At 34.6% G+C, this 25,819-nt stretch overlaps 4 protein-coding genes across 7 annotated transcripts; 2 read left to right on the plus strand and 2 right to left on the minus strand.

Moving 5' to 3' along the window:
* The first annotated feature begins 2,547 nt into the window (after window positions 1-2,547).
* Window positions 2,548-12,372, plus strand: LOC119639376 (vinculin). The gene is made up of 6 exons (XM_038036710.1): window positions 2,548-2,648; window positions 9,181-11,250; window positions 11,308-11,422; window positions 11,478-11,608; window positions 11,673-12,071; window positions 12,146-12,372. Exons 1-6 carry the CDS (start codon window positions 2,592-2,594, stop codon window positions 12,248-12,250), a joined length of 2,877 nt encoding a protein of 958 aa, XP_037892638.1. The 5' UTR covers window positions 2,548-2,591; the 3' UTR covers window positions 12,251-12,372.
* A 2,862-nt stretch (window positions 12,373-15,234) lies between these two features.
* On the minus strand, window positions 15,235-19,115 carry LOC119644795 (myb-binding protein 1A). The gene is made up of 2 exons (XM_038044532.1): window positions 18,773-19,115; window positions 15,235-18,711 (listed from the first exon to the last, which is right to left on the minus strand). The coding sequence occupies exons 1-2, from the start codon at window positions 19,031-19,033 to the stop codon at window positions 15,235-15,237; spliced, it is 3,738 nt and encodes a 1,245-aa protein (XP_037900460.1). The 5' UTR covers window positions 19,034-19,115.
* A 119-nt stretch (window positions 19,116-19,234) lies between these two features.
* On the plus strand, window positions 19,235-20,741 carry LOC119638488 (serine/threonine-protein phosphatase Pgam5, mitochondrial). 4 transcript variants are annotated; one of them, XM_038035301.1, is made up of 3 exons: window positions 19,236-19,498; window positions 19,573-20,150; window positions 20,246-20,741. In XM_038035301.1, the coding sequence occupies exons 2-3, from the start codon at window positions 19,575-19,577 to the stop codon at window positions 20,555-20,557; spliced, it is 888 nt and encodes a 295-aa protein (XP_037891229.1). In that variant the 5' UTR covers window positions 19,236-19,498; window positions 19,573-19,574; the 3' UTR covers window positions 20,558-20,741. The 4 variants fall into 4 exon arrangements, with proteins under 4 accessions (XP_037891253.1, XP_037891229.1, XP_037891236.1 ...); XM_038035308.1 differs by having other exon boundaries at window positions 19,236-19,440; window positions 19,528-20,150; XM_038035317.1 differs by having other exon boundaries at window positions 19,236-19,440.
* Window positions 20,742-21,629: 888 nt separating this feature from the next.
* Window positions 21,630-25,371, minus strand: LOC119643041 (zinc finger MYND domain-containing protein 11). Its single transcript, XM_038042400.1, has 5 exons — window positions 25,132-25,371; window positions 24,050-25,078; window positions 23,252-24,000; window positions 23,034-23,186; window positions 21,630-21,977 (listed from the first exon to the last, which is right to left on the minus strand). Exons 1-5 carry the CDS (start codon window positions 25,292-25,294, stop codon window positions 21,831-21,833), a joined length of 2,241 nt encoding a protein of 746 aa, XP_037898328.1. The 5' UTR covers window positions 25,295-25,371; the 3' UTR covers window positions 21,630-21,830.
* Window positions 25,372-25,819: the final 448 nt, after the last annotated feature.

The raw sequence follows: 25,819 nt of genomic DNA on the forward strand, positions 1-25,819 counted from the left end.
GCTTGAATAATGGCTTTTTAAATAAATTGCATACCATAAGCCATGAATGAGTATGCGTTCAAATTTTACAACGTATCCAGTTACATGCACAAAATTCAACGCAATATTCTATGCTGTTTGCAATTTCATGTATAGTTTTGCAAGTACAGCAACTACAACGACAAACAACACTATTGCTTAATGCAATCGAAAACGAAATTCGGTCAAACATTATAAGCATATTGTCTATGTATTTGTGTTTCATAATTACAGCGTTGAAAACGTAAAGAATAGAGAACAACAAAGAAATTTACATTCATCCTTTGGCAAATGTTTATGATACTAAACCCACCTAAAACCGATATAGAAAAGTCAAAAGTAATTGCGTTGATTGTGTGTGATTGTATTAATTATAATCGTTCAATATCATTTTTAGATTCATTATTACTTTAATCGCCCTAAGAATACCTCTTACCAAGTATTAAATCGATATTTGACATAGATTCTATCTATACGCGGGAATTGTTTTGTTTAATGTATGTGTGCTGTGGGCGCTGATCGCATCAATGTTTCAACGTGATTTATATCTTTCAACTAACAGTTCGGAGGCCAAGATTCATTTCATACCTTTGTCAATATTTCCCATTCAAGCGTTTCAATAACGACGGACATATGGACAGACAGAGTTTTAATTCGGTAATTTTATACAAACTGAGAATGTACATACGCTTTAGAGAGCTACCGATACTTAAAGTCAAGTGTTACCAAACGAAGGAGATAACTAATAGACTTCCCTCCTTTGTTGCTGGGTATAAAAATTGATTGATTTTAATTAACTTTTCAACGTATTCTGCTAAATTCATTTCAATAAGGATGCGTCATTCTCGTACGCACAAAGCATTTAATCATGAGGAAAGACGGCGAAGAACTGGAGTGACTCTTTTTGATTCGGTATTTATAAGTTTATATCACGACATTTACTCCAACTCATTTTAACAACGTATCAATGGGTGTACGAGTAAATTCCTTTTGTTTCTTGATAAAATTCAACTTTACTTAGGTAACTTATGAATACCCTCGCGGTAGAAATTTACCAGCTTGGAGGCGAACTCATTTCGGATATCGTTAACTTCTGTAAACCGCTGGGCGGCTAAGTATGACTGCCTCTGTCAATAATTAATAATTTACTAAAGTCTAGCAAATTGCCGCCATATAATGGACATTCCTACAACAAAAGATCCGAATTTCTTATCAAAATTCCCCTTCGATCACAACAATTTTATTCGCTTTAACATCAAATTAAAATACTTATAATCGCCCGAAAGATGCATCAAGATGCATCATTCGTATAGAATCTAGACAATTGGCCCATGTTTTTAAGGCGTATGAATAGACCCTTCCGAGACGATCATCCATTAAAAATTCTATAATTATCAAAGTTATATTTATTTTAGGCCCTGTTTTCATATTAAGATGATGATTAATTGAACACACAGAAGGCGCAAATGCCCTCTGGGGGCTTTCAATTATTGAATTAGTAAAAATAAAAGTCGATAAAAAAACCAGATTAACGGAAACCTTAACATAAGCACCATTAAGCGATAAATCTCTAGTCGTAGATTTAGCTGATTTTTAAATTTGGTTATTCTAAAAAAAAAAAAAAAGACTCAAAATAAGGGGAAAAAATTGAATTTCCACACTCTACAACCTTGGGTGGGCGTGACTAATTTTCTCAATTTTTGTAAAATACAAGTGGAAATTTATATAGTATAATACTGAAGCAGATATCTCAATCTTTCGGCCTATGAACATCTTTGCTACAGCCAATTTAAAGGCAGATGGAAAGACGGACAGACGAAACTGACAAACATTGCTAAAACGATTCAAATTTGTTACTGATTAATAACATGTAGATTTTATAAGGTCTCTGAAGCTTATATCTGGGTGCTGCCAACGTTTGAGTAGACGTGACCGATTTTTTCCATTTTTCTCCAGACGCTACAGGACCACCTATAAAATATAAATGCATACTTTTATCGTTGGATCTGTTGCGGTCTTTAAGAAAAAGATGAAAAACCAAATTTTATTTATTTTTGAAAACAGAAATGATCTCAAATTATGTTGTACTGCGATCGTATCCTTTGACCGATTAGTTCAACGTTCAATAACAATCTGCGTACAATAAATTTGAATGTTCTTGCCGAATTTGAAGCCGATAGCTGCATGTTTGCGATCAGGAAAGTGTTAACCACAGTCATTACACATACAGACGGACGGACGGACGTGCTTAAATCGGCTTAGTATATACCTCCTATCCGTTAGTAATGGATAACAGAATTTTTTTAGAGATAAATAAATAACGAAATTTATAAAAAAATAAAGAAAACACAAAATGAAAAACCAAAGCAAGCAACGCATACAAAAAAATTAATCCGTCTTATTAATGTTAGAATAAATATTGAAAATTTTATTTACTTTTATTTTAGAGCATTTGTGGATACACATAATAAATATTAAAATTAATAAAAGAAAAAAAAAAAAAAAAAAAAAACAATTGAAAAGAAAAAAGGAGAATTAAAAATTAATCAATAAGCAAAACAAATTTTGGTAAAATGCCAGTTTTTCATACAAAAACCATCGAGAGCATTTTAGATCCTGTAGCACAACAGGTAAGTTTTACAAGTATAATTAAGTGAATCGATAAATAATTTTTAATTTTTTTATTAGCATTTGGCGTTGAAAGATACATATTTCGAAAAATAATAAGTTTTTGAGCTGATAGAAGCTCACGTCACTTTTAAAGCATTTTCTCTTACGCCAGTTATTTCTTTTATGTTGGACTTGAATTTCTTTCTTTTTAGATTCTATAAATAAGAATTATTTTAACAAAAAAACAAAAACAAATCAATATGCTATAGTCGGTCAAGGTCGACTACTAGACACTGTACACCGCTTTAGCTCGTACAGCCAGCCATTCACTCATTTTTTTACTAATCACATCAAAAATTGTACATTATTTTTAGGTAAATGCATAATTTCCACGAAAGCCCTTATAATCGAGGGTACTCAGAACGTCAAAATTGACATAGGCCAAATTTAGCAAACTTAATTTACTGGCCACAGATGCTGTTATTATTTTCTACTTGCTTCCGTTATGACAAACCACAACTTTGACTTTGCCAGTTGCTTCATGAGAGCCTATAAATATGGTACGGCCTAAAGAATAGACCTATGTGATTCAAATTCCCTGTGTTCGATTCGCTAAGGACAAAGTTTCATCACAAAATATTAAAAATTAGACCTTTTTGACACATTTAAGTGTCATTTTTCATTAGAATCCTTATATGAGTTGGAATCCAAAAAAATTGACCTATCTGGTCCACATTCGCTAAGGTTGTTTGTATTATGAATGAATGAATTTCCATGAAGAAGTATTGAAAATTCGGTTTTTTATCGTGCAAAGGTTTAGTTTCCAGGGAGGAGGAAACCGATCCATTCGATCCAAAGTTTCCATGCTAATTTAGATTTCCAAAATACTATTACTAATTTGCACTACTTATGGTAAGAGTACATTGAGTTTGTGCGGACATATGCAATACCAAGAAGGACCCCTTGTCGACCCATTCTTTACAATTATATTTATAAAAATCTATCTAAATATGTCTGTCCGTCAGTGTAGCCCATGTATTTTTATGTTCAATCTACGAGTTGCTTTTTTTCAAAATATTTAATATATGGGCGTGTTTCGGCCCAGAAACGAAAGTCATTGAAATTGTGGTAAAAAACTGATAAATAAAATCGCAAATCAACAAGAATTTCTTATACTTTCTTGCACTTAATCTGGCAAACATCCTCTGTAATATTGTCAGCGATTCACAACTCGAAATTTGATTTCAAAATGCTTATTTGCAGACCTGCAGACAGGCGGACAGACGGACATATTTAAACCATATGAGGATTTTGATGCTAATCACGAAAAACTATATATCTCTCTATGGAGTATTTTGTAGGGAATTGCAAACGTTTTGACAAATTTAATAAGTACCTGCCTTCTTTGTTAGGGGCTATAAAAAACAAAAGACGAAAAATTACCAATAATCACTGGAATATAGTTCTTTATTATCATATGTTTTCAAACAGTTTATTTGTCCTCATTATATAAAAAAACGGTTCCGTAGTTATATTAACAATGTTTCTCCCATTCTTCCTTTTTGCCCACTACCCCCGTCATCTACCCATTTAGAAAAAGTGAAAATATGAATGAATTCTAGTCAATTCTGTATTGAAGCTATTAAGCAATTTAACCCACCCACTCAGTTCGAATATTTAAAATGACTTTCGTTTAAAATGCTTTTGTAACCACAATCAGTTGTTATTTATTTTTATTATTTTTTTTTGTTTATTATTAAAGAAAAAAAAGAGTAGCGATTGTACGGATGTCTGTTTCTTAAAGGTAAACAAATAAAAAATCTGACAAAAAACGCGTAGGCTACTATATGACATTGATCTTGTATAAACGTACGCGTATGCATGTATCATATACATGTACATACATATATGAACACCTGATCATTACGATATAAATAAATAGCTTATGTATGCCGCAATAACTGCAAGCAGACTAATTTAATATTTATTTTTGCAAATATACAATAGTTAAGTTGATTTTAAACGTTACCATATAAGAGAATTTATGAAGCGCAAGTGTCAATATGATACAAATATTTAACATATTTATGTATAGTGAATTAAAAGATAATTTATTCCTTTTCATTCCCTATACTACTTATAATACAACGGTATATTTAGTTTGTGCGTATGCATGCAACACCCAGAAGAACTTGAGATAGACTTATCTCTTATCACTCTTATACCGATTTGTTCAAAATCACTTTCTGAATCGAATTAAGCTTGTCTGTCCGTCTGTCCGGTATTGTTTTCTTGTGTTCAACCTACAATTTTCGTCAGAATTTTAAAGATATTTTAACAGAATTTGATACACTGGTTTGTTTTTTGACCCAAATACAAATGGTATTGAAAATGATACGAATCGGATCAATTTATCCATCATTTCTTATATAAATCCTTATTGTAAAAAGTCATCATATGAATAATTGTAGGATAGTGTAGAGTATTTAAAGGGTGTGAAGATAAAATCGAATTTAACTAGCAAAGACACCTACCATTTCTATTAACAAAACTCTGCTAATGTCTTAGCAGTGCTCTGTTAAATAATTACAATCGACATATAGTTGAATTTGAAAGCCTACTCCGTCCGTATTAAAAAAAGAAAAATATTTTTGTGGACATTTCATGAAAATACCTTTCAAACAAACTAAACAAATTAAAATCTGCCTTTAGGAGCTATCTTTAACAGTGTTTTGAAATTTGACATGTTAGCGAAAAATGGATATGAAAGAACAACCAAATTTGAGACTCTAGAGCGGCCAAACTAGAAAATGTCACCTATATTCACGTGAATCTATATAAAAGTACCTGCCGAATAAGCAAAAAAATTCAGAAATTTCTTTCGGGAATTGTTTTTAACAATTTTTTGAAATTTGGTATGTTAGCGAAAAATGGGTATAGTATATATAGTATATATACTACATATGTATGTACTACAGTATAGTGCATTTTGTACCGAAAATTATTGTACTACGGTATACTACGGTATAATGCATTTTGTACTGAAAACTACTGTACTACAGTATAGTGGATTTTGTACTGAAAATTATTGTACAACGATATACTACGGTGTAGTGTATTTTGTACTGAAAACTATTAAACTACAGTATAGTAGATTTTGTACTGAAAATTATTGTACTACGGTATATTACAGTATAGTGTATTTTACACTGAAAATTATTGTACTACAGTGCAGTGTATTTTGTACTGAAAGCTATTGTACTACAGTATAGTGGATTTTGTACTGAAAATTATTGTACTACGGTATATTACAGTATAGTGGATTTTGTACTGAAAATTATTGTACTACAGTATAGTGTATATTGTACTGAAAATTACTGTGCTGCAGTATACTACGGTATAGTTTATTTTGTACTGAAAAATGTTGTACTACAGCATAGTGCATTTTGTACTGAAAATTATTGTACTACGGTATATCACAGTATAGTGTGTTTTGTACTGAAAACTTTTGTACAACAGTATAGTGGATTTTGTACTGAAAATTACTGTACTACGGTATATTGTGTTTTGTACCGAAAATTATTGTACTACTGTATACTACGGTATAGTGCATTTTGTACTGAAAACTACTGTACCACAGTATAGTGGATTTTGTACTGAAAATTATTGTACTACTGTATACTACGGTATAGTGCATTTTGTACTGAAAACTATTGAACTACAGTATAGTAGATTTTGTACTGAAAATTATTGTACTACTGTATATTACAGTATAGTGTATTTTACACTGAAAATTATTGTACTACAGTATAGTGTATATTGTACTGAAAATTACTGTACTACGGTATATTGTGCTTTGTACTGAAAATTATTGTACTGCGGTATACTACGGTATAGCGCATTTTGTACTGAAAAATGTTGTACTACCGTATAGTGGATTTTGTACTGAAAATTATCGTACTACGGTATACTACGGTATAGTGCACTTTGTACTGAAAAATGTTGTTCTGCAGTATAGAACATTTTGTACTGAAAATTATTGTACTACAGTATAGTGGATTTTGTACTGAAAATTATTGTACTACGGTATATCACGGTATAGTGTATTTTGTACTGAAAACTATTGTACAACAGTATAGTGGATTTTGTACTGAAAATTACTGTACTACGGTATATTACAGTATAGTGTATTTTGTACTGAAAATTATTGTACTACAGTATAGTGGATTTTGTACTGAAAATTATTGTACTACAGTATAGTGTAGAAAGAAAAGTCTGAATTTTTTGGTACTTTTATATAGATTCATGTGATATAGGTGAATATAGGCGACATTTTCTAGTTTGGCCGCACCAGAGTGACAAATTTGGGTGTTCTCCCATAGCTATGTTATGGTAAGATCCCAAATTTCAAAAAATCGGCAAAAATAGTTGCTGAAAGCAAAGTGTGAATTTTTTTTGCTCAATCGATAGGTACTTTTATATAGATTCACGTGATACATGTGAATATAGGTGACATTTTCTAATTTGGCCGCACTAGAGTCTCTAATTTGCCCGTTATCCCATATCCATTTTTCGTTAACATACCAGATATCAAAACACCGTGAAATATAGCTCCCATAGGCAGAATTTGAATTTGTTTAGCTTGTTTGAAACGTATTTTCATATAGATTCATGAAATGTCCACAAAAACATTTTCCTTTTTTTAATATTGTGACGGAGTAGGCTTTCAAATCCAGCTATATCTCATATGTAATTATTTAACAGAGCACTGCTAAGACGTTAGCAGGGTTTTGTTAACAGAAATGGTAGGTGTCTTTGGTAGTTAAATTCGAATTTATCTTCACAGCCTGGAGTATTTAATGGTGGGCCGTGGCCCATAGGGCTTTCTTTTTACTTTTCTTTTAACTTGGGTTTACTGCTGGCATACCCGCAATAGCGACATACGAGACACAAGTGATTCTGTATATGCTGTGCTAAGGTAAGCAATTTAATATAATACTGCCCTTGATACAAGCATGAGCCAAAGTAAAAGCTGACATTGGAATGTAGTTCGTTACAACGTGTAACACTTCTTATCTTGCAATCATTATAAATATTTGTATTTACTTTTGTTTTTTATACGACTGTCGCATCTCGTTATAGATTAAAGATTATTTTCGCACCGCAACGACGGATATAACGACGACATGTCGTGACGTACGACACAAACAGTAAATTAATTTTGTCCATTGTTTACAACTCGTAAGAAGACCTTTTCAAGTATTTATATTATTAGTCCGTAACAATAATGGAATAAGGTGTCAAACGTTTGCATATAACATTTCTTGTTTTAGGCTTAAAGGGTTTATCAATGGCTTTAGCAAACGTAAAGTTTCGAATATCACATCTAAGTTAAGAGGTCATGTAACCTCGTGAGAGCATTTTTCTATAACATAGAACAACAAGCAAAAACATAATAGTGCGCCACGGCCCACCTGCACTATTTCGCTTAATATAGATATTCATAGAACGACGGACCGATTGTTCTTGGGCTAAGCCAAGTCGGTGTACCACAATTCATCAAAATATGTGAAAAGCTACGATCTGCAGTTTGACCACAGCAATACAAGGCAGACAGGCAAGCTTAGATCGAATCACTTTCTCGATCGATCGGCACAATAAAAGGTTGTAAGTCCTTGTCCTAGATGTTACACACATAGAAGAAGACAGGCGAAGTGAACGGCGGAAATGTTGGCTGCAGTGGATTGTTTCTTGCGGCGCTTTATGAAATCTATCTATCCTTGACTTCTTTCCACCCTTCGGGTGCATCTTCTGTGCCATAAAAATTATTTTGTATTTTTATGCTGAAAACATCAAGAGCTATCGATCCGTCTATGTTACATTGACCTAAGCAAAGGAGATCCCCCTCTTCTTTATTGAAGCTAAATGTGTCGATTGCAACCGTTATCGTATTTCTAAAACTCGGTATGAATCCAACAAAATTGTTATCGACGCCAAATGCATTCAATTAGCTTGGAAGCAAGAACTTCTTGACATAGTCTGCAGGATGGCTCGGAGATATTCAGAGTAACGACCTTTCGCCGAAATGGTAATTAGCCCTATAAGATCGATTCTATAGAATATACCCTTAATAGGCTAGTAGATCGATTATTGGGAAAATCTTACCAGCGATGACTTATTAAGTCGTTCGATTTTGGATATATCGGCCGATGGCAATTTTCCGTTGTTTTGAGTTGCGCACTATTAGTTGAGTTTCGCACGGCAAATGTAAAAGCAAATATGTTTCACAGAGTAAGCTTACAGATATTAAGTCGAAACACTTAAGAAGGCAATCGAGCGTTTAAGAGAAAAAATGAGCTTAATTTGTTTAAAAACATGTGTAGAAGATGTTGATCTAAGTGCTAATAAAATTTATTCTTCAATTGACTCTCTTACATTTAAGAAAATGTTTTTAAATTTAAATTTATTTATATGCAGCGGTAGGTATCAAAGATACGCTCTAAGGCAGACATAAGTTTCATTTTTGTTGTTAATTTGTTTAAATCTTTTTAGGTTTCTCGCTTAGTTATTCTGCATGAAGAAGCCGAAGATGGAAATGCTATGCCTGATCTCAGTCGACCAGTGCAGGTTGTTTCAGCCGCTGTCGCAAACTTGGTGAAAGTCGGTCGTGATACCATTAACAGTTCGGATGACAAAATTCTGCGTCAAGATATGCCACCAGCATTGCAACGCGTTGAGACTGCTTCGCAGTTACTGGAAGAAGCCTCCGATATGTTGCGTGTTGATCCCTATTCGGGACCTGCACGTAAAAAGCTGATAGAAGGAAGCCGCGGTATACTGCAAGGCACCTCATCGCTATTGCTTTGCTTCGATGAATCGGAGGTGCGCAAAATTATACAAGAATGCAAACGTGTACTCGATTATTTAGCAGTCGCTGAAGTCATCAATACCATGGAGGATCTAGTGCAATTTCTTAAAGACTTATCGCCATGGTTAAGTAAAGTATCGCAGAAGGTAAGTGCCCGTGAAAAGGAGCTTACACATCAGGTGCATAGTGAAATTTTGGTGCGTTGCCTAGAGCAAGTTAAGATTTTGGCTCCAATACTAATCTGCAGCATGAAGGTTTATATACATATAGTAGAGCAGCAAGGTAAAGGTGTAGAAGAGGCAGCAGAAAATCGCAATTATTTGGCCTCGCGCATGAGCGATGAAATTCAGGAAATTATACGTGTTCTTCAGTTAACTACCTACGATGAGGACACAAGCGAATTGGACAATTTGACGGTGCTGAAAAAGCTGAGCAATGCTATTCATAATAAAAGCGAATTAGCGAACGACTGGCTCAATAATCCGTACGCATTGAGAGGAGGGGTAGGCGAGAAAGCATTGCGTCAAATTATTGATAACGCTAGCGAGATCTCAGAGCGTTGTTTGCCCCAAGATTCTTATCCAATACGCCGGTTAGCTGATGAAATTACTGCCATGACTAATGGTTTATGCGAATTGCGACAGGAAGGCAAAGGTACCACGCCCCAAGCGGAATCCTTAGCCCGTAGTATACGCGAAAAATTAGGCGATATGCAACATTTGATTCGTAATGCTGTAATTGGTGTGGATAAGGCAGGAGTACAACAGACAGCACATACTATACAGGGCAGATTGGAACAAGCTGTTAAATGGCTTCAAAACCCTGAATTGAATGATGGCGGTTTAGGCGAACGGGCCGTCAGTTTAATAGTGGAAGAAGGCCGTAAAGTGGCTGAAGGTTGTCCTGGCCATCAAAAGGCTGAAATCATGCAATTGTGTGATGAGGTGGAACGTTTAAAACGCCAAGCTGGCGGCCATACTCCCGCGGCGAAAGAGGCGGCCAAAAAGCTTACTATGAAATTGCACGAACTGAAAGCCGCCGTACAAAACGCCCTAGTTAATCGCATCGTGCAAGACTTTATGGATGTTAGTACACCGCTAAAACAATTTACGGATGCAGTTATGCTACCCGAAGGTACTCCGGGAAGGGAACAGAATTTCAATCAGAGATCCAACAATCTACAAGCTTTTTCTGATCGCGCCTCAAAGACTTCCCGTATGGTAGCGGCCGGTGGAGCTTGCGGCAATAAAAAGATAGCCGAAATTCTATTGTCCTCGGCTGGTCAAGTGGACTCAATGACACCCCAGCTTATCAACGCTGGACGCATACGTATGAATTATCCAGCTAGCAAAGCAGCCGATGAACATTTACAAAATCTTAAGCAACAATATGCGGACACAGTCCTACGTATGCGTACCCTATGTGACCAGGCTACCGATCCAGCTGAGTTTATTAAAACGTCTGAGGAACACATGCAAATGTATGCGAAACTCTGTGAAGATGCCATCCATGCTAAACAGCCGCAAAAAATGGTAGACAACACTTCAAATATAGCTCGTCTAATTAATCGCGTGCTCCTGGTGGCTAAACAAGAAGCTGATAATTCAGAAGATCCTCAATTTACCGCGAAGTTAAATACAGCTGCTAATCGACTAGAGAATTCATTGCCCGCTATGGTGGGAGATGCTAAGCGCGTGGCGACTAACATAAATGATCCGGCAGCTGCACAAGCTTGGAAAAACTCTTTCCAAAGGGTAAGAGCAAAGAGAAAAGCATGTTAATTGAATAACAAGTTCGAATTTTTGTAATAGCTCTTAGCTGATGTCAAAGACGTGCGTTCGGCTATAGCACCACCTGCTCCTCCACTACCCGACTTACCACCACCCCCACCTATTCCAGAGTTAAGTGCCTTACATTTGAATGAAGGTAAAAATCGGAATAATTATGAAGTAAAAACGCACCTTAAGTCATTCTTTCGCAGTTGATCGCGCCCCTCCAAGGCCTCCACTGCCACGCGAAGGCATACCTCCGCAAAGGCCACCTCCGCCAGAGACCGATGATGAGGATGAGGGCGTATTTCGTGCCGTGCCTCAACCCAATCAACCAATTTTGGTAAATTTACTAATGAAACAATGAAAAGTTAACACTCAATGATCAATTGCATCTACTTATATAGATAGCTGCACGTGGACTTCACCAAGAAGTACGTCAATGGTCCTCTAAAGATAATGAAATCATAGCGGCTGCCAAACGTATGGCCATTTTGATGGCGCGTCTTTCCGATTTAGTACAATCGGACTCGCGCGGCAGCAAACGCGAGTTAATAGCAACTGCCAAACAAATAGCCGAATCCTCAGAAGATGTTACCCGATTGGCTAAAGAGTTAGCTCGTCAGTGCACTGATCGGCGCATACGTACGAACTTATTGCAAGTTTGCGAACGCATACCCACTATCGGAACGCAATTAAAGATCCTTAGCACTGTTAAGGCTACCATGTTAGGTGCTCAAGGGTCAGATGAAGATCGTGAAGCTACCGAAATGTTAGTAGGCAATGCCCAAAATTTAATGCAAAGTGTAAGTTGAGTTTAGAAAGTGTTTAAATTTTAATACATAATCGTTACATACTGTTTGTTTGCCTGTAACTGTAGGTTAAAGAAACTGTACGGGCTGCAGAGGGAGCGAGCATTAAAATACGTTCAGATCACACGAACCGATTGCAATGGGTGCGTCGTCAACCTTGGTACCAATATTAACGTTAATAAGATTTTCTTGAAAAAACCCGCTTAACTTTTCAACAATTTTAAGTGCCTTAAAGTTATTTATGTTAAATGTTTTGCTCAGAGTTTTGCTTTGAGTTTTCTATAACTATTTTTCTTTTTTTTTTTTTTTTTTTAGTGACTTACTTTGTGCAATATTTTTCTTTATTTAAAAATTCATTAAAAGCATTTAAGTATTCTTATTCTCTATCTATCTGCCTCTTAAATAAATCAAATGTTATACTAACATTTCTCTGTTATTAATAATAAAAAGTTTTCTCGAATTTTTCAATTTCGAATTGATTTAAATTGTAAAGTTTATATAAATCAAAAAGAAAATTTTGCTTCTACACAATACCCCGAGTTTTCAACGAATCGATTTTATTATACAATTACGATTCAATTTAATTGTTCCATTTAAAATGTTAAAAAAATCATCTTAGCCTGTGAGACTTGAAGCCATCTATTGTCTGATCGTTGCTTGTGAAGCGGTTTTTTTTTCACACTTGATAGACACCAGATACGTGAACAACGTGATCTTTTTTTATTAAACAGTTGTGAAAACCTTTAATATACGAGCAAGTGAACTCACATTTTCCGAAGAAGTGTCATGCATGTCTGAGTTTCTAGAAACAGAAATAGATAAGATCGGTCAGCAAAAGCTATTTATTGGAATCACAATTCATCGTCAAGAATCATCGTACAGACCATTCCGAGATCACAAACAATTGAACAAAATAAGTGAAATGCGATCAATACTTTAAATGGATGGCTTCAGTAATATTGGTAATACAACTGATCTTGAAGGCGTCATCTTAAAAGAAAAACACATATTTCTTCAATATCTTCATAAAGCGTGAACTCATCGTAAGCAAAAAGCCACGCTGATGTGACTTTTTCTCATAAAAAGAAAATTATGCTATTATGTGACAAATAAACCTAAGCATATCTATTATATACATCATTCATACATTTATTAGGTAAAGCAAAAAGTTCGTGTCATTTTTCCAATAGAAAGTTTCAGAGCTAGACCATCCTCAAGCGAGAGTACAATGCAATTGAAAAATTTCTGCCCATAGAAAATTGTCCATAAAAGACGTTATGACATTCTTAATTCAGCCTAAAGTAATTGCGAGTTTTAAAAAGGACTCGAAATTTTGAAAAAATTCGCTATATTTTACAATGTCGAACTTTAGAGCAATTAACAGCTGGTAAATGGAACTTATGCTCTGATGGCCGATCAATCCATCATAAGATCGATGAACCAATGACGACATTAACGTGCAAAAAATATCGTCTACTGGGATTTGAAGGGAATCGTGTTACGTGAACTGCTCCAACTTGTTCAAACGATAGACTCAACTCTTAACTGCCAACAACTAATGTGATTAAGGAGATAATGTATATTAAGAAAGATTACACCATGATAATGTTCGCGGAAGTTATTTAACACAGATTTATTAAAAAAAGAAGAAAAAAAACTTGTTTCCAAAAAACATTAAAAAATAACAATACTACCACCATTCCGACAAGGCATGCTTAACTGAATGGTCCCTACGGTACGCAGTGCAATTAAATTTAGAAGAAATCAATTCTTCTACATGCTTATAATCAGTGAATCGGATATTTTTTCAGACCTTAGACATGGCGTACGTATAACGCGCAAAAATTAATAAGACATCGATTTAAATACAGTTTGATAATGAAATATAAAGAAACAATGAAATGAAAAAAAAAATCTACCAAAACTAACCTCAAACTTTACTAAGGCCTAAACAAAGAGCTTCGTGTCCACGCCGAGCCTTTGACAATTTTTGACCAAAAGTAGGACCTCGCTTATATATAAAAAAACGCTTAAATTAACTTATTGAAAAAGTGCCGAGTTGTCTTACTCTAGAAAGAAAATTGTTGCAGTCATACCGTGTACCGTTTTTTAAAAATCGGGTTTCGAGAAAAATGCGTTTCAAAAATTTTGATATATGCTACAGACATGTTCTCTTAATATATTAATAGTCATTTGCCCGGGTACTTGGGTCTTTGGGATATCAAAGTAAGCTGAACATATAAGTTCATCGATCGACACATGAATCGTAATTTTAAGAATCATCCATTCATCGTATTTACAGATTTAGCAGCGATTTATACCTAGGGGGAAAAATGAATTTGCCGATGAAAACAGATCCTTTTTGCTGCCGCGTACGTCATCCAACAAGGCATGTTGCACATGTAACTTAAAAGACTATGACGCTACATCGATATAGAGAACCTAAAAAAAAGACTATTGTGAGTAATTAAATGAGTTTTGCCAAAATATGTAATAAGTGTTTGTTCTGATATCGGAAAAGGTCTACTCACTTCAGAATACCTTACATACACGACGCCGTGCACACTTTAAAAGTATTTGTGAATATTTCGCCTAAAAAAGTATAGTGTACCTCCTCTCGATAGCCTATGATGCCAAATGGCATAGAAATATGACTCGTAGATCCAAATGGGCAAAAACGATCCAAGCCCGCAATTACCAAAAAGATTAATGATTTCCCAATTTTCCTATATACAATCTCGACATCCAAGTCGAAAATCACTTCAATCGGTTTTAAAGTAAATTATAATGACACATCAATATATAGGTGTGGGTTTTAATTTGTAAAATTATTTGGATGGTAATGTTACACTGTAAAAAAATATTTGTTTTACATACAACGTAAAGAGAGAGAGAGACAGCGTACTTTGCAAGATTCATATTCAGATAAATAATCTGCCGCTTCATCTTGCAATCACATATCGTACATCATTATGGATGAAAAAATTCGATCCAAAATTATTCATTATGTCAGTATTCTTTCTTTAAATTTGTTTTTTATTGAAAATTTTTTATTTAAATCTATGACCTAAATATGAAATTACTTAACTAATCAACAACTTCCTCTGTAGCCAAACAGTCGCTGTTCTCGATAACTTCATTCAATTGAGCCCAGCCATTAAGGCTGGGCCTTTGAAGCTTCGGCTAAACGTTGCTGTTTTTTTTGCTTTTTTAATTTAGATGAATTTATCAAAAATGATTTACGCTTCTGTGCTGAATTCGCAGATGTTATCAATTCGCAATTATTCGGTTCTTCATCTTCATTTTCTATGGACGTAGGCGCGGCCAAATGGTTATCTTTTATACTTTTGATAGATAAATCATGGTTAGGTAATATTTCCAATTTAAACAAGTGACAAAACTTTTTGTAAACTTGGTGAGTATGTAAATGCGCATATCCTAGCCGTTGCATATCTTCTATTACATCCGAAGAAGACAATTCTGATTGCCACTGCCAACGAGCATGTGATTCCTGAGAATCCATTATGAGTTCTAATAATGTTTTTAATTCTTTATTTGAGTACTTGAATTCATTACTATGAATCAAATGTTTTATATGATTCTTTAATCCTAAGTCCAGCTTTTTTAAACATTGTTTATATTGTTGGCCATCCAACATTTGTAATCTAGAGTTTTTGTAGAGCAAAGAGATTAGTTCATAGATTTGTATGCGCCTAAAAGTTCGTGTAGAGTGGTTAAGATTTTTTGAGGAGAGAAGAAACTTTGAAAGTTGCCACAGACCCGACCAAGGCAATGTGAAAATATCTTTTAGTAACGTAATGCTTAGTATGTAATTGCGTGACTTTATAAACCCTTCAATGTATTCCTCGAATAATTTTACAATCTTGGGTGTTTCAGATTGTCGACTGATTGCCATTAAGAGCAAAAACCTGACACATTTGTTACGCATTTTATTAATTATATCGTACGTTGCAGCTGGAGCTTCTTTCTGTATTATTAGATTAATAAAATCCTTGAAATTATCTTCCATTAAATCCTCTTCTATGTTATAAGATTTAAGTGCCGTTAACTTATTAATTAGTCGCTCTACCTTGACTTTTAGAGACTTCATATCTTCTTCATGGCAAAACTGCAACATTTCAAACAGCGTTAACATGATTTCCAGACCTATTAAAAGTGAGGGTTTCGGTTGCTGTAGATAGATTTCTAACAAATCTAAAACACGTATGCGAAAATGCATTAAAGTTGTCGTTTTCAAATGATAACCTTTAGATTTCTTATGCTGCGAAGTTAAGGCAAATTTTTTCGTCTTAAATGCTTGCGCTAAGGCTTTGTCTAAACGTTGACCTTGCTCTTCGGATAGATCATTTAAGTCGATTGAATGCATATCATCGTCATCATCGTTATTCTTGCCGAAATCTTGGCTACTTACAGCTGCCCCATTAGTTATTAAAGCTTGAGAGACGGCATTACGCAGTCTATCGTTAATTGTAATCGTAGTTTCATCATCATCCTCAGAACCATCGTTTTCTTCGTCGTCGTCGTCATCGTCGTCATCATCATCATCATCGTCATCATCATCATCGTCATCATCATCATCATCATCATCATCATCATCATCGTCATCGTTACCATCATCATTATCATCAACACCATTGTCGGCCAAATCATCAGTACCGCGCGCGCTTCCTTCTTCTCCTCCCCTCTCCGTATCTTCTTCTTCCATTTCATCTTCTCCGTTTTTAGAACTCAATGGATTATAATTGCCTTTCATATTTAGAACTGAAAGTATCTGGTGGACAGCTGTCAGGTTTAGATTACCGCATAATGAAGGGAACAAAGCATTCACTACCTTGCGCAGAGCCGCATTATTTTGTGATAACAAATGCAATAGTAAATCGACTACCACTTCAATCCATTCAGGTTCTTTATCATTTCTTCTCTTTACTTCCGCTTCCTTTTTGCATTTCAGCAAATCCTCTATACTCAGTTGTGCCATTGCTGGTTCTTTAAACATTTGCAAACCCATATGAAGCAAGAGGATAGAAAAAACGTTATGTAAGCTTTCTTTCTGCTTTTCATTCTTACATTTAGTTTTTGCCTCATGTGTTTTTATCTCTAACCACATATTCCGCCAAGTTATTTGCCAAGATTCCTCTTCTATTTGTTTTAATTTTAGATACTTTCTCAAAGCCTTTTGCTTTACATGTTTTTGACAATATTTAACTAAATTGTAGAGAAGATCACTTTCTTCCTGAAGATCTTGTAATTTGCTTTGAAGGCAATTATAAAACATCGTTTGGCAATGGTCGCCAAAATCTTTAGAGAATGAGCCGGTGTCATCCTTTTTACACAAATCTCCCTGGTCGTTCACATAAAAAATACCATACTTTAACAAAAATTTCAACTCTTCCTCCTGCCATTTACGATCTTTTTGTACGGCTCTATGTTGCAATAGATGTTGCAGCATGTAGCCCGCGCTAAACCGCTCAAAATTTAGCCAACATTCTTCGGCATTAAGGGGATTCTTAGGTAATTGTGCCTGAAAAACTCCTTTGTATAAAGCAAAAATTTCTTTTATACCTTCGATGCTCAAAAAATTAACTAGATGATGTATTATACGATGGCCAGCAAGCTTTTCAATATGAAATATTCCAGGCGGCAATATCAGACGTTTAATCACTGCTACTTTTGTCTGTTCATCTGATATGTTCTCGCAGGAGCGTGCTAAAGCTTGAAAAAAGTCGTCATAGAACGCCTTATACGTCTCGCTAACGTTGCGTGCTTTCAGCGTTTTTAAACCCTCCATCAACATTTTTATAAAGTTATCGCTCAATAAAATCAAGATTCGATTGTGATTCTCTTTAAAGTTATTTATAATATCCGTAAATAGTTTTAATGTCACCATTTTCAAGTTTTTGTTGCTTTCTGTTAACCCGGGCTCCACCTGGCTTAACCAAAATTTACCTAAATGTTTACTTTTCGCTAAGTAATTTGCGAAATACTCATAAACTGGTTGTAAGAGATTATCAATATTATCAAGATGCCAAAATATGTTATATATATAACGGTAACTATCTGCATTTAGCAAATCTGATCCACCAAAATTTTGTTGGAAATATGTTCTAGTTATGACTTCAGGAAAACGTTGATGCACCACAAGTATACAATATACAGTTTGTAGCGTTTGTTTCGTCCAAGGCTTTAGTAAAATAGGCTCCAATATAGGCCACACTATACTTCGAAATTGCTCTATTGTTAATGAATTTATTAAATCACAGAGGAGTTGAAAAGCCAAAGTAACATGATAAGTACGATGTCGTGTAGCTTGTACTAAGATTTGAACAACTTGCGTAAGATGTTCCGTATCTGATAAACGGTCGGCTCTTAACAAAGCCGTACATACCAAAATTTGTCCAACCACAGCATCAGCATCGTCCTTATTAGCTAATGAAGCGCCCACATTTAATTCTTTGCTTAATAATTCTAGCACCTGAATTACTTTGACAACTTCATTTGGAAATGTTTTTAACAACGCCACCAAACAAACAAAGAAACCGGCGCGTGAAATATTAGTTGAAGCGCCACAACCACGTATTAAACGTTTCATGCAATACGTAAATTCCCTTTGTCGCTATACAAAAGAATATGAAACCATTCAGAATTATTAATTAAGAAAAAGATCTTAACCTTACCTCGCCTTTTCGAATATTACGTTTCAATTGTTGCATTAGTTGCGCCGTCGCCTCCAAACGTAGATTTTCTTCATAATGAGTTAAACCTTTAAAACATTGCAGTATATTGGTATCTATCACCATTGGAGCCCTTTCAGTTGTTGTTGCATTAATTTCATCAGCGACTCCTACTACGACTGCTTTATTATTTTCTAATTGCATTTTCATTGGTTTTCCAACATCTTCAGTATTTTTTTCTTTCTTAACTTTTTTAAGAGGCATTTTTTTAAACTTAAAAGCCGACCTTAATTATTTCACTTTTTTGAGAAAATCTCGCACGTGCTCAGATGGGCCAATAAAAAGCGTTATTGCCAGTTAAAATATAAATATTTAATGTGAATAACTCAAGTCCAACTTGTTTTCAAGAGTTACCAAAGCACAATTAGAAAATACTATTTTCGTAACCGACCTGGCAATGTCTGCTTATGTTACGCACACACATGGATATTTAAATATAACAAAAACTTATAATAAACTTAAGTTTTTAATGTTATTTACAGTTTCCTTTTAGTGAATACTTTTACTTAAATCTGAAGTGTGTGTATTTACAAAAAAGTGGCTATAAATTCATAGTTTATTACAGGGACTAAGTGTTTTATTCTGTGGCGGGCGCCGGTTGTGAAGTTTCGGTTCGATTTCTAAAAAAGCTGTGAATTATTCTAAAATCCCACAAAAAAAAAAGGATTTGTAAATTTAAATACTTTGTTTTCTCTCAGATTTTGTGCGATTAAGCATAATCACAGCTGAATATCTTGTTTTAGAGATGGTTGTTTGGTCTGGTGTACGTAAATTTAGTGCCGTCGCCTTTGGTACCGGAGCTGGTTTCAGTGCTTATTTATATCAACACATAAAATCGGAAGAAAGGCAGGTACATTCTTCGTGGACAAACAGCGATAAACCGATTAACCCTTTTGCGATATGGGATAGTAACTGGGATTTCCGCAATCCAAGGCATCTAGTTAAACCTGCAAAGAATGATTCACCTCAAGAAGAAAATCGTTACAACAGTGATCTTGAAAAATCAACGACCCGCTCGGTACGACATATAATACTGGTACGTCATGGCGAGTACTTAGATGCCGGCGAGACAGATGATACTCACTGCCTTACGCAGAAGGGTTGTATACAAGCGAAATATGCCGGTCAACGTTTGCGAGAGATGGGTGTAAAATGGGATAAAATTATTGTGTCGACAATGACTAGAGCTCAGGAAACAGCAGAAATTATCCTTAAAGAAATTGATTTTGAACCTAAAAAAGTAGTAAATTGCCCTTACATACGTGAGGGCGCGCCCATACCTCCACAACCACCGGTTGGTCATTGGCGTCCCCAAGAATCGGTGAGCTTAAGTTAGAGAAATATTTGAGCCAAACGATGCCCAATGATTTATTCAGTATTTTCGAATACATTTTATTTTATGCTTGCCTTCCACAGCAGTTCTTTCGCGATGGTGCACGCATTGAAGCAGCTTTTAGACGCTATTTTCATCGGGCATTTCCTACTGACAAAAAAGACACTTACACATTGATCGTGGGTCACGGCAACGTAATACGTTATTTTGTCTGTCGCGCTTTACAGTTTCCACCTGAAGCTTGGCTGCGCATTAATGTTAATCATGCCTCCATAACTTGGCTCACAATACAACCATCTGGTAATGTTACTATAAAATGCTTAGGTGATTCCGGGTTTATGCCTGCGCAGTATTTAACAAATCGTATACCAAGTGAAGCAAAAAATGTCGTTTAAATTGTATATGAAGACAATTTATAAACGTTCTTCAAAGGAATGTAGACAAGTCGACTGGTATTAAGATCAAAAACAAAATGCTGAAATCTTTTTAAACGTATACTTAAAGTTGATTTGATTGTTAGTATTAAGAGAAAAATTGAAAATATCTTTAGAATGTATTATTGAAAAAAATAAAGTTTTGCAAATTTCACAAGAGATTAATTTGCAAAAATTGAAAGAAACTACAAAGAAATTTAAAACCCATTACTAGCTAAAGAAGCGAGCGTTTATTCATTAGATATATATCGTATTATACGGATTAGTTACCGCCCGCATTTTAGCTCATAATTCCCAATACACAAATTAAAATAATACTTGGTATCTACTTTACTTTATATACATACGCAAATATATATATGGCATTTTAAAATTATATTATTTGTGTAATTTAGCTGATTGTAGAGACTGATGATACAAAATTTCGGATAAAATTTATTGAACTAAACAACGTTTTGAAGATGTAGTCGTGATTTTAATATTTCACAATGATAAACAATGTGCGGTACAAAAGTAGTTCTTAGAAGGTAAATAGGAAAGAATATTTTGATACCACCTATTAGCTTATATAAAGAAATTTAATTGTAAAAGAAATCACTCGACACAAATTCAAAATCATGATTTTTATACGAATCCCGAGTAGTACGTAGATAATTGCACGAACTGACAATCGCGTTTATATCTCATAAATCCTAGTACCGTTGATCGGATACTCAGTCCAATTTACATGATCACCAAACATTGAATTTTATTAAGAGAGGTATTAAAATATTATTTTAGGTAGTCAGAGGGAATATTCCCATTTCTTTTTAATTGGGCGTAGGCTTCTAACAGCCACTTTAGCAAACATGTCCTCAATATTAGGAAACTTCGGTAAAGCCAATGTTCCCATTGTCTTGGGTAACGGTAATTGAATCCCAACGTAACCAACACTGTTCCGTTTCTTATATTGTCCAATCAAGCTTAAGAGAGAAAGACGTGTTGTTGTTGTTTTTTTTTGTTTTTTTTTTTAAATTCAGAATCTCATGAATTTAATTCAGAATGTTTATGAAATGACAATAAAAGATGTATTTATTAATGATAACAATATAAAGGAAACTGGAAATTATAGTGGTAATAAAAACATATACCATTGGAGACACATATAAAATATCGCTTGTATTACATACGTACGTTTAATAAGGGTTTTTTTTTTTACTTTATAAAAAAAAACAAAAATCTTTAATTTTTTTTTTCAATCCGCAGTATTATCCGCTGGTTTGGTTGGACTTTTGCAAACTTTGCTATGACCAAAATCCCAGTGACGCAGTTGGCATACTTGCGAACAATAAGCCGCCTCAAAGCAACATGAATAATTGGCCTCTTCAAGACACCAATAGCACTAAAATGAGCGTAATTAAAAATGAATAAATTAAAACTTAATAAAATTAATAAAAAAATAAAAAGAAGCTACATGCGCATAAGTAAATTCTGTTTAAAAAGTTATTGGTACTCGTGAAATATAAATAACATTTTTAGTTAATCATAAACGTTCATTTTTTTCTTTCTTTCTGAGAAGTATTTATAATGTTCAGATTTCGTTCTTCAAACTTTTTTCGAAATTTCGAAGTAATCACTCAGGGCAATACTATTGCAAACATGGCCGTGATATGTATTCAGTCATCATTTTCAATTATTATTGATTCATTGTCACTTATTGAGAAAAAACCTGTAGAAGTTTCCAGTAATGCTTCGATTTCAATTTCTATGACTTTTGGTAATTCTAATAGCAAGCACATATGACTAAATATTTTCCACTATTCACGCACATATAATTTATGTCCTATATACCTATAAAAGTTTATCGTGGAATTTTGAACACTCTCTCCTCACTATATTGCATTAAAGTGACAAAGTGTAATACAGTGTAAATGTCGCTCACTTGCTCCATCAAAAAGATTCTCATAATGGCTTTCTTAAAAAATATTTATAATCTCCCACAAACTACAATTATTTATGTATTTGTAAGCCTATTGTGTCGATTTTTGGTTACGATTTTATTATTTAAGCTTCGAATATTTATATCATTAATAGGTATAGGAAAAAATTTGGACCATTAAATTCATTTTCACTACGAATGTTTAGATTGTCTTGGAAAGTATTTGTATTAAGTTTAAGATTAATATCTATTTTAATTGAAATATTACTCTTGTTTTTGCCCAAAGCCTGTAGTTAAACATCAGCCAAGCTCCACTTTTTTATCTCAACTAATAATCTAATCGCAAGTGGCTCAAGAGCTGAAACCTTGCGCACTAATCAGACATACAAAGCCAGACAAACTAAAAGTCACATATAATATACTTCATGTTTCCACGATTGCTGCGAAAGCAAATTGGATAAAGAGGCTGTAAAAAAGTGCCGAATTTTTTCCATTAAAAAATGTTAACCAGTAGTTTACCCATTGTTTCCGTTTTATAACTTTTAACTGGATGCCAAATTTGCGGATGGTTTCTCTCATTTTTCGTTTCTGGACTTCCAACCGCTCGACTTTCAATTTAAAATCATTACACATTTGGCGGGTTTTACTCAATTCTTCAACCGCAGCGGTTTTCTGAAAAATGAAATTAATTTTTTAAACAATATGCATTCATAATTTTGGCTGGATTTAAAGCAAACCGTGCCGAATGTCTCTCCACCCAAAGATAACTGTTTGCTTCTACGTGTTGTATGACGTGGCGTTTCGTTTCCGTCGGCAGCAAAAGTGTTTTGTATGTCTTGCATCTTTAAACGCTTTACTTGTACTGTCACTTCAGGGAATATAATCGGTGAATTGTCGCTAATGTTGTTGTTGGATACCGCTAGATATTGCGTAACTTCTCCTGAAGGCGAAATGCTGTTATTGCCAACTGATGAATGTTTGCGTTTAACTCTCCTGGGCTTTTTTCTGAGCAGTCCTGATGTTATCAAGGTATCCAGTACTTTGCGAATAATTTCTTCAGTTTCTTGCGCATTAGCATGGAAAGCAAATTTACTGGCTGGATATTTTGAAAGCATTTGATGACAGTGTAATTCTTCCATAGCCTTTTTAATGCTCGGTCTATTGCCCAACTTCAAAGACTTAACATCAGTATCAATGGCTTTTATATGGCGTACATCTATCAAAGCTCTTGAATGTTTGCCGCCAAAAAACCTTACATCGTATTTACCATTGTTTAAGACACGTATTACTTTAGCCGGCCAATATGGGAAGCCACTGTGTTTGGCAAAAACTAATTCATGACGTTGTACGCACGGTTTGGCAAACCATGCCGGCGTGGATTTTTCATGTGAATAACGAAAACAATCTGGACAACGCCTAATCTCAGATATATCATGAGCAATATCGCGCAAAAACCATTTAGTGGATTCCATCTCGGTACTGTGGGCTATAAAATATTCAAAATAATTAACTCACTTTATTCTTTAAATACTTACGTCCAAAATAAACTCCTATCTGGTATTGAATATCCAGCAAATCGACAAAAAATTCCATTAATAAACTATACTGGCGCATTTGTATGCTTTCCAGTACGTCTTTTAAGCGCTTAATCGGCGATTTGAATAGCAAATTCATAATGATATTAAATTCTCTCGCGGACAGTTTTTGTTGTTCCAAGTACGTCACTAAATCATAAGATATCCATTCTTTGTTACGCTGGAAAGTATAATTAATTAAAGCACATAGCTCATCTGCTTGCAAATTAGGGGGATTTCGTAAATCGGCTCTTTTCAGCAGTCTGCAACAAGTGCATAGTTCGCTGACCATTTCATCTTCATCTTCGTTGAGCGATATTTCATTTTTGTAGGAAATGCTGCAAGCCGCAGTAGTGCGACGTTTTCGATTAGGCGGCCTTATCTCACCCAAACACACAACGTCAACATTGCTTTTATTTTCCGTATCCGTATCATACACCAAAGGTTTACCTTCGACTGTCTTAAATGAATTAATATGGTTTATATTATCGTTCTCCAATGTAGACGAATTAGCGTCGTCTCTCTCTTTAGTGGAAGTAGTATTTTTTTGTGATGTCCAACTGTTTGCAGAATTTTGATCCAAATGCATTACTGATGAAGAAGCTCTGACATCACTTTCATAATCCAACGCCGTTGAGCAACGTGCCGCATCTTCACCTGAATCTGTGTCACCTTCCGAACTAAAAGCCGGCAAGCTATTCTTTTGTATTTTGCAAGATGGCACCGTATAATTAGGTCGCTCAGGATTTTTGCGATAGCATGAACGGTGAAATGATCGGGTACATTGACTGCAATGTTCTAATATGCCGGGCAACTGACATTCATAACAATAAAGTTCATGAGGAGAAATATCTATTTCCTGTAGCAAAGGCAAACGAAAACGTTTTTTTGTGTCCACACTCGATGTCTTAAGTAATTTAGATGCACTACCACCTACAGACCTTAATAAGCCATCATGTATAGCACTTAGTACAGTATCTTTAGCAAAAACTGAATAAAATTCATAATTAATTGTAATCAAAGTTGAAATTTATAAAACTCACCGTTGGAATATTTGCCCTCTTTAACCAGAATATCTACAAGCTGATCCACGGTGACTGATTCCTCTTTTCCGTCAGTAGCAGCGGCAGTTTCACCAGGGTAATGCAAAACTTGAAAAAAATAACGCAAAGAATCTGGTTTAGCTTTGCGCCCTGACGTAGCCATGACAATTTAATATTAATTGTATGTTTTACTTTCCAAAAAGTATTTCATATTTTTTGTCCTTCGAAATACAAAAATTTATTTATTTTTTTTTTTGAAATACAAAAAAATTTTCACGTCTTGAAATTGACAAAATAGAATATAAATTTAATGAATTATTGAATTGATGTAAAATAATGTGGTAATTATTCTCAATAGCCTGAGAGCTTAGCAAGCTGCAGCAATTAATATTAACAAAACATTTATTGAAGAATTTTATTGCGACTATTACCTCGCAATATCATATATTGATACAAAATCACAAATACTATCGTAAGAAAACACATATTCTCCTAGCGATACTGTCACAAAGTTGGAAAATGAATATTAATTATTGATTGACAATATAATAATTATATTTTCTTGGTGTCCGCATTCCATAAAACTAATTTCATGCAGCTCTACTCAATATACTAATGGGAAAACTAATTTTGTAACACCCTTAACTATCCATAAATGATGTATTAATGTGCGATTAGATTTATTGGT

The sequence above is a fragment of the Glossina fuscipes genome, unplaced genomic scaffold (genome assembly GCF_014805625.2).
Source record: "Glossina fuscipes isolate IAEA_lab_2018 unplaced genomic scaffold, Yale_Gfus_2 0, whole genome shotgun sequence".
Taxonomy (NCBI): Eukaryota; Metazoa; Arthropoda; class Insecta; order Diptera; family Glossinidae; genus Glossina; species Glossina fuscipes.